The 13,564-nt window shown below is 36.1% G+C and overlaps 3 protein-coding genes across 3 annotated transcripts; all 3 read right to left on the bottom strand.

Moving 5' to 3' along the window:
• Window positions 1–3,863: 3,863 nt before the first annotated feature.
• Window positions 3,864–5,131, bottom strand: LOC110717109. Its single transcript, XM_021895755.1, has 2 exons — window positions 4,191–5,131; window positions 3,864–4,084 (listed from the first exon to the last, which is right to left on the bottom strand). The coding sequence occupies exons 1-2, from the start codon at window positions 5,091–5,093 to the stop codon at window positions 4,052–4,054; spliced, it is 936 nt and encodes a 311-aa protein (XP_021751447.1). The 5' UTR covers window positions 5,094–5,131; the 3' UTR covers window positions 3,864–4,051.
• A 3,008-nt stretch (window positions 5,132–8,139) lies between these two features.
• On the bottom strand, window positions 8,140–9,002 carry LOC110717373 (protein FAR1-RELATED SEQUENCE 1-like). Its single transcript, XM_021896050.1, has 3 exons — window positions 8,427–9,002; window positions 8,310–8,342; window positions 8,140–8,214 (listed from the first exon to the last, which is right to left on the bottom strand). Exons 1-3 carry the CDS (start codon window positions 9,000–9,002, stop codon window positions 8,140–8,142), a joined length of 684 nt encoding a protein of 227 aa, XP_021751742.1.
• A 129-nt stretch (window positions 9,003–9,131) lies between these two features.
• On the bottom strand, window positions 9,132–11,071 carry LOC110717363 (protein FAR-RED IMPAIRED RESPONSE 1-like). Its single transcript, XM_021896039.1, has 3 exons — window positions 10,766–11,071; window positions 9,681–10,705; window positions 9,132–9,579 (listed from the first exon to the last, which is right to left on the bottom strand). The coding sequence occupies exons 1-3, from the start codon at window positions 11,069–11,071 to the stop codon at window positions 9,132–9,134; spliced, it is 1,779 nt and encodes a 592-aa protein (XP_021751731.1).
• Window positions 11,072–13,564: the final 2,493 nt, after the last annotated feature.

The raw sequence follows: 13,564 nt of genomic DNA, 5'->3' as shown, positions 1-13,564 counted from the left end.
TGAAGCTTGGCGCCAAAAGGCTGTAATTGGTATTGTCATGAAATGTCAATTTCGTTGAAGTGGCGGCAAATTAAATTGAAATTTCGATTTGGCGGTTTATTTGTTGGCGCTTTTGTCTATTCTAATAAGAATACAAATTTGAGCAAAGCTGCGAAAAAAATTGCCAACTCTACTCGTATATATACGAAATACTTGTATAAAAGTAGTTTCATATTTTAAAGATTGTAATTCATCATCGTAATTAGTTTCATAGTACGAACATACATTGTTTAATCAGTTGACAATTAAATAGAACAGAACAATACTGTTAGAGAGTTTTACTCAACAACGCATAGCAACAACTAATACGGAAATTTACGAAGGATTAAGCACGTGTGATACTAAATTAGTATTACCAAAAGGTAACTCCATTGTTGATTAAGAAGTTTTTTGCTTGCCTTGTCGAACCCATTTTCAGCCTTTAATACAGTCCCTGAGTTCCGGTGGACAGATCTGATGGTCTGATATCAATCAGACATTTACTGGGCTAATAGAAAGAAGAAAAAATTTCAGATTAGGTAGAGTACAAGCGTCACGTAATTAATCAAATAATTAAAGCACATGACTTACGATGACGTCGATGGCCAAAACGTGATCATACAGAGAGTGTTTCCAGTGAGAGAAGTGTGGAGAAGCCCCAGTGGCGCACAGAAAGAACACCCCACCCAACCTTGAGTTGGGTCCGAATATGTCTGCTTTGTAATTTCCTTTGAGCTCATTACGGACGAATTGCATCATTGGCTTGCGGACCCTTGCCTCTGTTATAATCACCATCAGTGGCGAGTAGTTGTCCACAATTACTTTCATATTCTTCGAAAACGATGGCCTGTGCACGTCTCTGGCATTCCATATTATTACACTGCTACCCCTCTGAAAATTGAATTGGCCTGGAAATTTGTTTGCCCTTTCCGACTGTATAGATGTTTGAAAGTACCTATTCCCTGTTCGTCTTGTCCTGCAAGAGTATATGTCGAATGATATTTTGAAAATGAAGTCGTTTATCACCATGACGTGAACACCAGCATTATAAGCTCCCATGGAAATTTCCCTTTGTGAGATTGGAAGAGTGTACTTGCATATTTGATGTAGGTTTATCTCGAATCGCAAATCAAATATAGGGACCACATCTTGTGGAATCAATTGTTCAGCAAATGGGCTCTGTTGTAGGCATAGCCACTTCACGAATTCACCTGCACCTTTGTGTAGGTAACCATTCAGATCTGATAACAAGGGCATGTATGTTGGTCTGTATTCCTCGTCTCCTTCTTTCATCACTCTGAATGGGCTGCCATGTGTTGATTCGTACAGAGGATTGCCGCAGATTTCTGCTTTCAGTGTGTGAACTTGAATTTGATTAAACTCGCTAAAATCAAGCTGGTTGTGGAAGTATTTTGCAATCTTAAAGCAAACACGTCGAAAATTGATGCAGTACGCTTTAATCAACGGTCGGAAACGAGTCACTGGAAAACGAGTCACTGGGAATTCAGAAATTGCTGTTAATCAACGGTCGAAAACATTGAATTCACATACATTTGCTCATTAGTGAAATAAAATGCATTGCCCATATTTTGGATTGAATGAATTAGGGTCAGTTCTCATACGTTGAAAACCAGTTCAGTTCTGCTTGGAATCGTCTAACTAAGTATTATCCCAATATATAACTTTTATAATTTTAACTTATAGAGTATTACAGTTATTGATAGTTAAACTTATGCATCAACAAGCGTGATAAAATAAACATGTCACCAAGTAAAAACGAACAGAGGAAGTAATAATAATAATAATAATTACCAATAATAATAATAACAATAATAATAAGCAATAAATAAAATTATGAATAATAATAATGATATTCAATAACTAATAATAATAATAATTATTAATAAATAATAATAATAATAATAATCAATAAGAAAGAAAATAATCAATAACTAATAATAACAATAACAATAATAATCAATAAATAATAATAATAATAATAATAATAAATAATAATAATAATAATCATAATAATCAATAAATAATATTAATAATCAGTAAATAAAAATAATAATAATCAATAAATAATGATAATAATAATAATAATAATAATAATAATAATAATAATAATAATCAATAACTAATAAGAATATTAAACCATAACTAATAATAATAATAATTACTATAATAATAATCATTCCACTTCAGTGCAGTTCAGTTCAGTTAAGTTTAGCTGAGTGTAGTCAATAGCTGAGTGTACTCAATAGCTGAGTGTAGTCAATAGCTGAGTTCAGTCAATGAGAACATGCCCTTAGACTGAGCTAAATAACTACAACCATAATAAGGGTATAACAACAGAATATGCAAGCTTCCCCGTTTCCGATCTCTAACTTGATCTTCGGATGCGAATATTCCGGTAACGGAATTTACGTTCATGTTGAGGTGTCTGAGTCTCTCATTGACTGAAGAGCGTGACCATTACCCAAGGGTATAGTAGGGTATAGTAGGGTTATAATAGGGTATTGTAGGGTTATATGTATATTAGGGATTGTAAGTGTATATTATATTAGGGTTATAAGGGTATATTAGGTTATATTTAGGGTTATAAGTGTATATTAGGGTTATAAGGGTATATAGGGGGTTATATGAGTATATTAGGTTATTTAAGGGTATATTAGGGCCTCTTGTCATTGACTGAAATCAGTTGAACTGAACTAAACTGAAATGAACTAAACTGAACTAAACTAAGCTGAATTTAACTGAACTGAAATGAATATATTAGAAGAGAAGGAAATTAGGAGCTGAACGTAACTGGATTAAACTGAAATAAATATGTTATAAGTGAAGGAAATTAGGAGCTGAATTGAACTGCACTAAACGGGTCTGAACTAAACTGAATTTCAACGTAAGAGAACAGACCCTTAGTGTATATTAGGATTATAAGGGTATAGTAGGTTTATATAAGGGTATATTATGGAAATGAGTGCTCTAATTTTAGAGAGAAATGAGTGCTCTAAGAGAGAATAAGAGAGAAATTAAAGGAGGAGAGTGAAATTAGCAGGAAATGAATGCTCTGATTTTAGAGGAAATGAGTGCTCTGAATAGTCAAGGAGAGAGAAAATGTTTTGTAAGGAGAGAGAATAAGTAAGGAGAGTCAATTCCTTTGTTAATAGGTTCTAACGTCGTCAGATTGTCATCCATGGAAAAAGTCAGAACTGCCCTTAACTTTGCAGATGACAGTACTAGAATGCCCCTTCATAAACGGGGATTGTGTTATCAACCTGATAGACTTGAATTTGCTCGTATATTAGGGTACAATAGAGTTATATAGGGGTTTATTAGGGTTATGTAGGGGTATATAAGGTTTATATAAGGATATATTAAGGTATAGTAGGGTTGTATAAGGGTATATTAGGGTTATATAAGTGTATATAAGGGTTATATAAGGGTATATTATTAAGGTAATAGTATGAATATATAAGGGAATAAGTGTCAAATAGGGTATGTTAGGGTATAAGGGTATAGTAGGAATTATAAGGGTATTTAAGGGAATCCGAGGGTTTGTTAGTGTATTGTTCGGTATATGGAGGTTTATAAGCATATATTAAGGTTATAACCGGATGTTATAACCGGATATTAGTTGTTATCAGACCATAAGAAACTAATATAATTTGACTGCTAAACCCAGTATAATATGATCAAACAAAATGTGCTCAGACTATATGAACCGCTTACTCTTAAATTTAAGCAATAATTTATAAATTTAGTCGTTAGATTAGTAATATATTATAAGATGGTTATAAGGCTTGAATATTAGATTTTCTCCTTTGTTGGATTGTTATTACTCGAAAATTACGATAGTCTTAAATTGAAGTTGTAAAGTTCCAACATAAATAAAGGAAAATAAAAACTCAAAATAAAAATTAAATAGACAGTTCTAAAAAAACTTAAATCTTGAGTCGCCCAGAACATGTAGCTCGAGAATGGTGACTTAGCTTATTACATTTACATGATACTAGCTACTGCATCTCCTTCACGGAGCTTGTGACAGAAATGATGGTACTCCCTGCAAATTTAAAGCACAAAACCTGGATTAGATTACAAAAGAACATATACGTATATATAATTAACTTTAAAACTATTAATGTTTAATAAATAATTATTAAGACAACCTGAATGAAAACATTAACCATTGCAGCTCGAACAAATGTTGGCCTTTGTTGAATTTCAACAACATCTGGGTTCCACATCAGAGCACATCCCCCGTCGAAAGAGGATACTGGGGTGGCATAGAGATGGTATCTCCCCTGGAGATGGTTAATCATGGTAGCAACATTCTCGCCGGAGTGCCTGATCTCGAGGAGCAGTATGATCGAGGAATTATGAATTTGAGACAGAAGGGCAAAGTTTGACAAGAATGAAGGTCGGGTAATCCCCTTTATATTCCACACAGCTATTCGAGTATTAGGATTGAGTGGGTTCAACCCAGGAACAAAGAGAGGGCCTCCTATAGGGTCTACCATAACAGTGTGATAAGGTGAACCTGACGATGGAGCCGAAATCCAATTACAAAATACCCTCAAACCAAGAGCACTGCTGTGCATTGGGGCTTCAACTATCTGCAGGGCATCTGTATACGTAGCCATACAGAGGTATAGCCTATCAAACTGCAATTGAAAGATTGGTGCTGCGAAATCAAGCACGTGGACTGGATCGAGCAAGTGGAGTAGGTGGAAGGGTACGCCATGGTGGTTCTTAAGGTACCATTCCAGTTGCCGTTTCATACTCTTTGGCAGTGCATGGCAGTTACCTATGTTAGGCAGGTGCGCCGGTACAGGTGCTCCTTCGACGTTTGGTAACCGCATTTTCAACCTACGGTGGGTGTATGAGGACATATGAGGGTTCAGGATGTAATTTGATAGCACTTCTTTTGAAACATAAGGACTGTGTGGTGAATTTGCAGCAGGACACAAGTAAATTGTATTGTTGAAATCAATTTCAGGTTGTAACCCACCACGTGGTTTGAAAAAACAAATTACAGGGTTTCGAAGGCGTGCATAAGAAATTGAAGCCATTGAAACAAGCAAAGCTCTGTTTATTTTAGGTTTGGTAGGGAATCAAGTAGCCATATGACCTTAACAGTAAATTCATATAGTAAAACTAAAATAAATAAGATACAAAATTTTATTTATTTATTTATGTTTTTAAAAAAAAAATTTTAAAAAATTGAAAGATATTATCATTCAAATGCTAATTAGTTGCCACATTCAAATGCTACTTGGAACATTCAAATGCTAATTAGTGATTAACATTGTATGAGTAACAAGTAAATACATTGTGACAATATGATTAAAGAATAGAATTGTTAAAATCCATTTAGGAGTAATAGAATAAAATGAAGGACATAAATACAAATTAACGACGATAAGCATTCCATAAGTTCTTATTCATTTGTTAAGTTATAAAATTAAAATATTATGATAAAACTATTACATTCACCTATATTACTAATAATATTTCAAAACCATAAATAAATAATTAATTTAACACACTGAAATTAATGGTTGATTAACAAAGAAGGACATAAATAAACAAGGACCATTACTAATGTTCTAATGTGCTTTGGGTGCCTAATGGTCTTTTACAAAACTGTGGTCTTCCACCACTATCATGCAATAACTTGTAGAGTTTGGTCATACCCCTAGGAAAGAGAGCCTGAAACAAGAGTACTGTAAAAAAAAAAAAGGAGTAGTGCATCAAAAACTGGATTAAAGCAGCTTTGACAATGACAATTCACTATAAAGTAGGGGTGTAGGGGCTTGGTCTATTTTTAATATAGCATTAAAATAATAATTAATAGGACTACGAATCATATTTAGAAGGTAATATCTTTTACTTTGCTTCATCTACTGCATAAGAATACACCAAATTAGTACAAAAGAGTATTGCCTTTTCAAGTGTACAGTAAAAAGGTGACATAAAGGCATTAAGCAGCCCATCAATTATAAATCACAACATATCTTCGAAATACAATTTCGACCTTACAGCCGGTACGCAAAGATTTATACAATACGCAGTGTATCTTTTGAAACATTTCCATAAGAGGGCTCGAAACATAAGCATGGTCCTTATCAACACATTGAGTCGAATGATATTGAGTGGTCCATCATAATGTCATTTACGCGAAAAACATTTAATTTTGAATTACAATTGTATTTCATCTTATACGAACATTTTCAAGTTGCTAAAAAAGCCGCGAGTAAGCAAGCAAGGAATATAAGTTATTAAATTAATAAACATGTGTACCTTAGTTAATCAAACCATTATTTTATTTTTTTAAAAAAACATATTTTTAGAAGACTATGATCACTAATAACATAATTTTAGAACACTATTATCACTAGTAATTAACTTGTAAAACAAAATCATAGTGCAGCTTTGCAACAAAATTGTTAATTTTAAAAAATATTTTGATAATAGTAAGGTTGTGTATCTCCCACTATATAAACATGTGCTTTGAGATACCATACACACACCACAAACCAAATCCAAAACCCTAGCAAAACATGTCATCTTCATCCAAAGCTGTCATCTCTCACCCAAATATGAGCGAAAACTTGAGTGATGGTTCATCACCCACCAAGATCCTGAGGAAGGATAAGAAACAAGCCCCACCTGATGGAACTACGAATCGTAGTCAACCTTTATATCCAACTGGAGACAAGGGGAAAGACATTATGAATCCTTCTTCTTCTTCTGATCAGCACCCTCATGTAAAGAGATCCAACTGTGCGTAAGAGCACCCTCCTTGCTGCCACACTTAACCAGAACGCCTTTGCTATGCTTCATCAGCTGCACCCCTACTACAGGAAGGACGAGCCTGCACCCTGTGTGAAGAGGAAACTCCTTGAAACAATGAGGGTTGGACTCGGGGTGAGTCAGGACAACTCATCCAGCTCATCAGGTGGGGGAAAGAAGAACGATGGTAAGGATGAGCCTGATGATGAAGCTGCATTTGGTATCCTTGTAAGGAGCCAAACCCTTGGTGACGTTGGTGTGATGTACACCATCACGAGCAGCTAAACTTTCGAGCATATCTACGATGATTATGCTGCCAAACTAGACCTCTACAAGACGAAATTTTTATTGGCTGATAATCGTACAAGAAAGGCCATTGCACCTACTGATACGGCTGGAGAGGTTGGTATAACTAATGGTCAGATCGTGCTTGCTATCGACAAGGTATAAATTATGAACATTTTATGAATTAATGATTCTTATTTGCCTAATAAATTTTGTGTTCAAAATTTTAATACATGTTCACTGCAGGATCTAGAGTATAATATGAATGCTGCATTACGAAAGTTTTATCTATGTGACATTAGTGGATCATCTAAGAAGTTGACAGTCCACGCTGAGTTGACCATGAAGGTGCTGAAGCTGTATTACATGGCCGCTGAGATCTATAGATGTCATGTTAGCCAACTTGTCCTAATGCACAAGAACAGGGTCCTCGTACAAAATCACACAATCCGCAATGCTGGCATCAGGAGCTTGAAGCGCGTGTACTGCCTTCCCTGGAAGAAGTGATATGTGTGTCCTGGCCAAATTACATATTTGGCTAAGCTAGGTTTAAGTAAATTTAATAACGATTATGGGGTTATGTTGCCCTATTCTATTAGTTTTAATGGTTATTAGTGGTTGTTTATCTTAAGTTTATGATTAGGATACTAATGTAGTTTGGGATCATTTTGTTCAATTTGATTGGGCTCATTTTGTTCATTTTGTTTGGGCTCATTTTGTTTATCTTTATTTCAAGAATTGGAGTGTATCCTGTTGATGAGTCTATGAAGATGATTATTAGTTGTGTTGATTATTTGTTGATGAATCCTAGAGAGACTTCTCTAAAAATTTTAACAGTATTATTATGTAATGTAATAATCCATCATTAAATAAAAAACAACTCAAAGTCATAATCCTTCAACAACTTTAAAACAACCCTAAAGTTTTGGGCCAATGAACAGGTGTGTTATATTTAGCCCATAAAATCAGTCCAATAAGATTATTAATAAACCGAATTAGAATCTTGGGACACTATACAAGACTAGTATTCATGGACAATCATAAAATACTTTGGGCTAACAATACACTGTCTCCACCTACATTAGGTTGTGTAAGGTGGATGTTATCATCATCCTGTAAATGTAATGTAATGCAAAATGCCAGGATGTTAGAACACATACTGTTAGTGTCAAACAATATGCTCATATCAAATATACCATCAGATATACCTGCAACTGGGCGTACTCCAAACCTTGTTTGGCCTGACAAAATGCACAAAACCATAAGGAGCTTGTGGCTTATCATCCTCAAATATTAAGACAGATGGGTGATCATGTAAGGCATACCTTTGATTTTCGTGGCTTAACTTGCTTGTAAGCAGTCTCTAAATAGGCTTTGTTGCGAGAACCCTTTGGTATACCACGACGACGTTTTTTACACGTAGGGTCAAGAACGTTGGGAACGGTGGACGGCGAAGGAAGGGACTGTCCATTAACAGTATGGCTGTTAGAACCAATGTCTGAATGTGGATCCTCAACCATGGGGTAATCACTCGAAGCAATTAGTTTCATATATTTTAGGCTCCGATCCTTCACTTCAATGTGGAGAGTAGACAGGGAGTCTATCACTAGCTGTACGGTTTCATCATCTACAGCAGAAGCATCCTCACACACCCCCTCAAATGCATTCATCATCATGTTGAATTTTTTAACCTCAGGTGTCTGCGTGGGGTCATGGTACGCGACCTTTACCCTTGTGTGCTTCCTCACGATATCTTTGCGCCACCTGTCTAACATGTACTTTGTAGGTATTTTGAAGACCATGTTCTGATCCAACACACGAATACAATGCTTGCAAATAATACCATGTGTTTCAAATTTTCTGCATTCACAAGTGACCTCTTTCAGAACATGGTTATACATAATCGCATAATTGCGCCTACGGTCCGTAATGACTTCTTCACTTTCCCCTTCCGGTACTATCCAAACCCTGTCTTTGATCACATATCGAACCGTTGTCTCATCAATAACATGTTCTCCCCTGTCATAGCATTACATCAATCGGGATAGTTCTCTTTGAATCTCCTGGAACTTAGCATCAGTGTAAATCTTTTGGAAAAATGCTTCATGTCGGAAACCACTAACAAGTCGCCGAATGTACTTTGTTGCCTTTGCATCTGCTTCATTCTCATCCTGGACCCTCTTTGTCATTGCCCTGGTGTATCGCATAGGAAATTCGCAAAGTTTCATCTTCCGATTAACAAACCCATCAAAGAAATTGTTAATGCTCTCCACACGTTGTGTTGTCTTCATCCTGACCCAAAAGTATTCGCGCATGAAGGCCGGGATCCACATGTGTCTCTCTTCATATAGACCAACCAACCATTCATTATCCTCAAGACTGAATTTTTTCATGCATTCACACCACCTTCTATCAAATTCTTCTACAGTGAAGCTCTCATATATTATTGCCTTCAAGGGACTCTTGAAATCTTTGAACCTAAACATAGACACCCATATCCATACCCACTGTTAAATTCATCACATAACATAGAACAATATTCATCATGAAGCAATATGACATCATATAACATAACTTACCCCTTGCATTTGCCAAGCTTTTCTGAAAATTTCTTAACAATGTACCATATGCACCACCTGTGCCTGGCAGTTGGCATCGTTTGAGCCACTGCATTGCGCATTAAAGCAGCTTGATCTGTCAAAATAGCTACGGGGGCTCTATTTTCCATGCAAGCCAACCACTGCTGGAAAACCCATTTGTACGTCTCAGTGGTTTCTCGGGACACTAAGGCACAACCCAAAAGGATGGACTGCCCGTGATGGTTGACGCCCACAAAGTTTACAAACGGGAGTTCATATTGGTTAGTAAGGTATGTAGCATCAAAACAAACTACATCCCCGAAATACTCATATGCTGCCCGACTTCTCGCATCTACGCATAAAACATCCTTCAAGCGACCAAATTCATCTAACCGATGAGTGTGATAAAAGTTTTGATTATCCTCTTGCATCCACTCAAAATACGTCATCATGGGATTAGCATCTCCTCCCTCAAATTTCAGCCTTTTTGCTTTATACACCTCATGCTGCATGTCCTTAAAGCTGGGAAATTCCTCCTCCTCTTTCTCATGCAATAACCCTTTGCAAATTTTGGACACATACACCCCCTCTTCATAAAAATTAAGCAACACCTTCTTCACATTAGCAGTGTAATTCTTCATCCTATACTCTTTGACTAACTTGGACATGCTGGGGTTAACATCATGTGTGTGCACATTAATCACCTTCCTTACCTCCCAGTCCCCTTTTGCATTCACCCCAACATATATAGTAGCACCACATTCGCATTTCTTTAATTTTCTCTTCCCTCGACTAAGTTTATCTGCCCCAATAACTCCATTAACCTTATCACCACAGCCAGCAACATCCATTGATTTAGCCCTATTTTTGGCCTCTCTCTTAGCCCTCATGTTAGGTGCACCCCAACACTCACACTTCCACGTTGTAGTCAAACGCTCATTGGTTACTTTCAATTTGGTTGCTTGCACCCTTGAAACACCAAAACCCTCCTGCTCACCATACTGTTTGTAATACTTCTCTACATCCTACCATGACTTAAACACCATCCCCACTTTCGGAGATTCAACCAAAGGAGCAGAACATACCCTGTTAGTTGAGACTACAGTCTTAATTGGAGAACGATATTCAATTACATTACTGCATTGCCCATCACGGATTGGTGACATTGGAGGAACACACATATCTAATGACATATCATCAACAGAGTTAGGACAGTACAAATCATCGCCAATTTCACCTTCCCCAACTCCATCCCCAGTACCATTGTCATAACAATCATCCCCAAATTCACCTTCTCCAACTCCATCACCAATTCCATTGTCATAAAGATAATCCCCAAATTCACCTCCTCCGACTCCATCCCCAGAAACATTGTCATGAAAATCAACCATCCTGATTTAATTAATAATCAATACCCCCAAATCATAATATTAAGAGTTGCATACTACAAAATAATACAAGGTACCTGTTCACAACGCTAACAACAATCATAACTCTAAATAAACGAGTCTATACAAACCACATTAAATAAAAAAAAGCGTCTTAACCCTACACACAGGTTCAAGTAAACACATTCATGCTTCAATTTTGAATACAATTAAGCACCTGAATATTTGGTTTCCAATAATAACAATTCAAATTTAAGCTCCAAATTACAATCCGACGCAGCCAAAGTACAAACCAATAGATTCGAAATGATCCAATTACAAAAAAAATTGCATAACACAGTCCAGAATTAGTACGAATCAATAAGCATGGAGAACGTACCTTATAAGCCCTAAAACAAATCCAATTTCTCCTCAACAGCTCCAATAATGCCTGCTATGTGCTTCGACGAGTTCCAAATCGCATGCTCATATATATATATATATATATATATATATATATATTGGGATGTTTATGTATACTATTTAATCTCAAACTGCAGTGTTTGTCTTATTTTCTCTTTCTTCTGCAAAAGTAACTTCCATGTGTTGACGAAGCTGTTCTAATCGTTAACAAAGGCGTTAACTATCCGTTACTAAGGTCGCTTCGCTGCCAGCTTGGACTGGGACCCCTAATGCATTATTTAATTGCCTTTCGCAGAAAACTAGGCAAAATAATTACGAGAATGCCATTTGATAAACGTTTGTTGTTTATCAATTTGAGAAACCTGGGCGGCCTCGCACCAAAAACCATCGTACTGACTTGTGGGAAAAGCACCCATCCATAATTCCTTTGGGAGTGAAATTTCAATATGATGTACATAATCTTCTAATTCCTTGTGGATATTTCTAAGGGCTCCATTGGCTACAAGGTCTTACTGCTTATTGCTCAAACACTTCGTATATTTTACTCGTATTTTTTTATCTTTTTGAATACACTTATTATTGCTTATCTGATGTATAAAATAAATAACTTCCATTGAATGAGCAAAACAAATTGAAATCAAATATTGGTAAGTAGATAGATCCCCATAGTATTTAAAGCATTAATGATATACATATATACAGTAGGCCAGTTGGCTAAAGGCTACAAATACCATTGTTGTATGTGATCCTTACATAGAAGTATACAACTCTAATTTTTCATGTTTTATTGGCTAGAATAATGGACCCAAGTTCCATTATATTCAATTTATTTTTGACTTTTAATTTTCTCCAATATTCTGATGATGTGTCAAATTTCTAATGATTTGTATACAATTCAAGCTGTTTTGAAAAAGAAAAAAAGTATTGGTAAGCAAATCCCAATGATAATGCATTAATTCAACAAATATAGTAACATGCTGCTGCTCCCATAACGCATAAAAATATTTGATTCCGGTTCTGTTAAATTGTGACTCGAAATCTAGTAGGGCTGACTTTGAATGCTTATATCTCTCAAACTACAACTGATTTTGAGATGATTCAAGTTGGAGGTGATATCTTGGTTAACGAGCTTTTCAACGATAGGTCATATGCCCAATCTCGATAAGAAACAAGAAAGTTATGACTGTTTTAGAAAAACCTGACGAAGTTGGAAATTTGCAACGAGGCTGCGAGCTATAGCTCTATGCGAGTGAGCTATAGCTCGGCCCTTTGAGGACTTGCGGCAGGTATGAGCTAGCTGCCGAGCTATAGCTCAGTAGTTAGGTTATTCTAGAATAATTTATGGAATATTTCCTAAAATTATATCTTTTCTATGATGGCTATTTGAGTATACTTGGGGAACAATCTTAGGGTTTTATTAGGGTTTCATTGTGTTATAAAGGACCCTTTAGTTGATCATTTAGATTATACCTTTTGAGCTATTAGATTTAGGACTCCTTGTATTATTCTCTTGTTTCTTTCTCCATTATAGTGAAGAAGCTCTCGAATCCCCCACCCGTGGATATAGGTCTATTTTGACCGAACCACGTAAATCCTTGTGTTCTTTGTTTATCTTCTTATTGTTTTTCTCGTTCTTAATTTCATTGACTTGTTTCGCATTAATCAAACACAATTAAACCATTATTTCCTAACAAGTGGTATCTAGAGCCAAGGTTTTAATTAAGGTCTTAAGGTTTAGGTGTTTATAGATTAGTTGGATTAAATTATGCCAATGAAATTTGATATTGAGAAATTCGACAGGCAAGTGAATTTTGGCCTATGGAAATTGAAGATGAAAGCCATCTTGGTTCAAAGTGGCTATCACAAGGCTCTTGAAGGTGTATCCAAAAAGCCTTCGGGCATGACGGTGGATACGTGGGAGGAGATCGATTTGAAGGCTCTTTCGGCAATTCAATTATGTTTCTCTGATGATGTTTTGAGAGAGGTTGCCAAGGAGACGACTTCTGAGGGTTTGTGGTTGAAGTTGGAGTCACTTTATATCACAAAGAGCGTGACCAACCGTCTACTAGTCAAATCTAGACTTCATGATCTTTG

This window comes from Chenopodium quinoa, unplaced genomic scaffold (genome assembly GCF_001683475.1).
Source record: "Chenopodium quinoa cultivar QQ74 unplaced genomic scaffold, ASM168347v1, whole genome shotgun sequence".
Classification (NCBI taxonomy): domain Eukaryota; kingdom Viridiplantae; phylum Streptophyta; class Magnoliopsida; order Caryophyllales; family Amaranthaceae; genus Chenopodium; species Chenopodium quinoa.
This window is presented reverse-complemented; position numbering and strand designations above follow the sequence as displayed.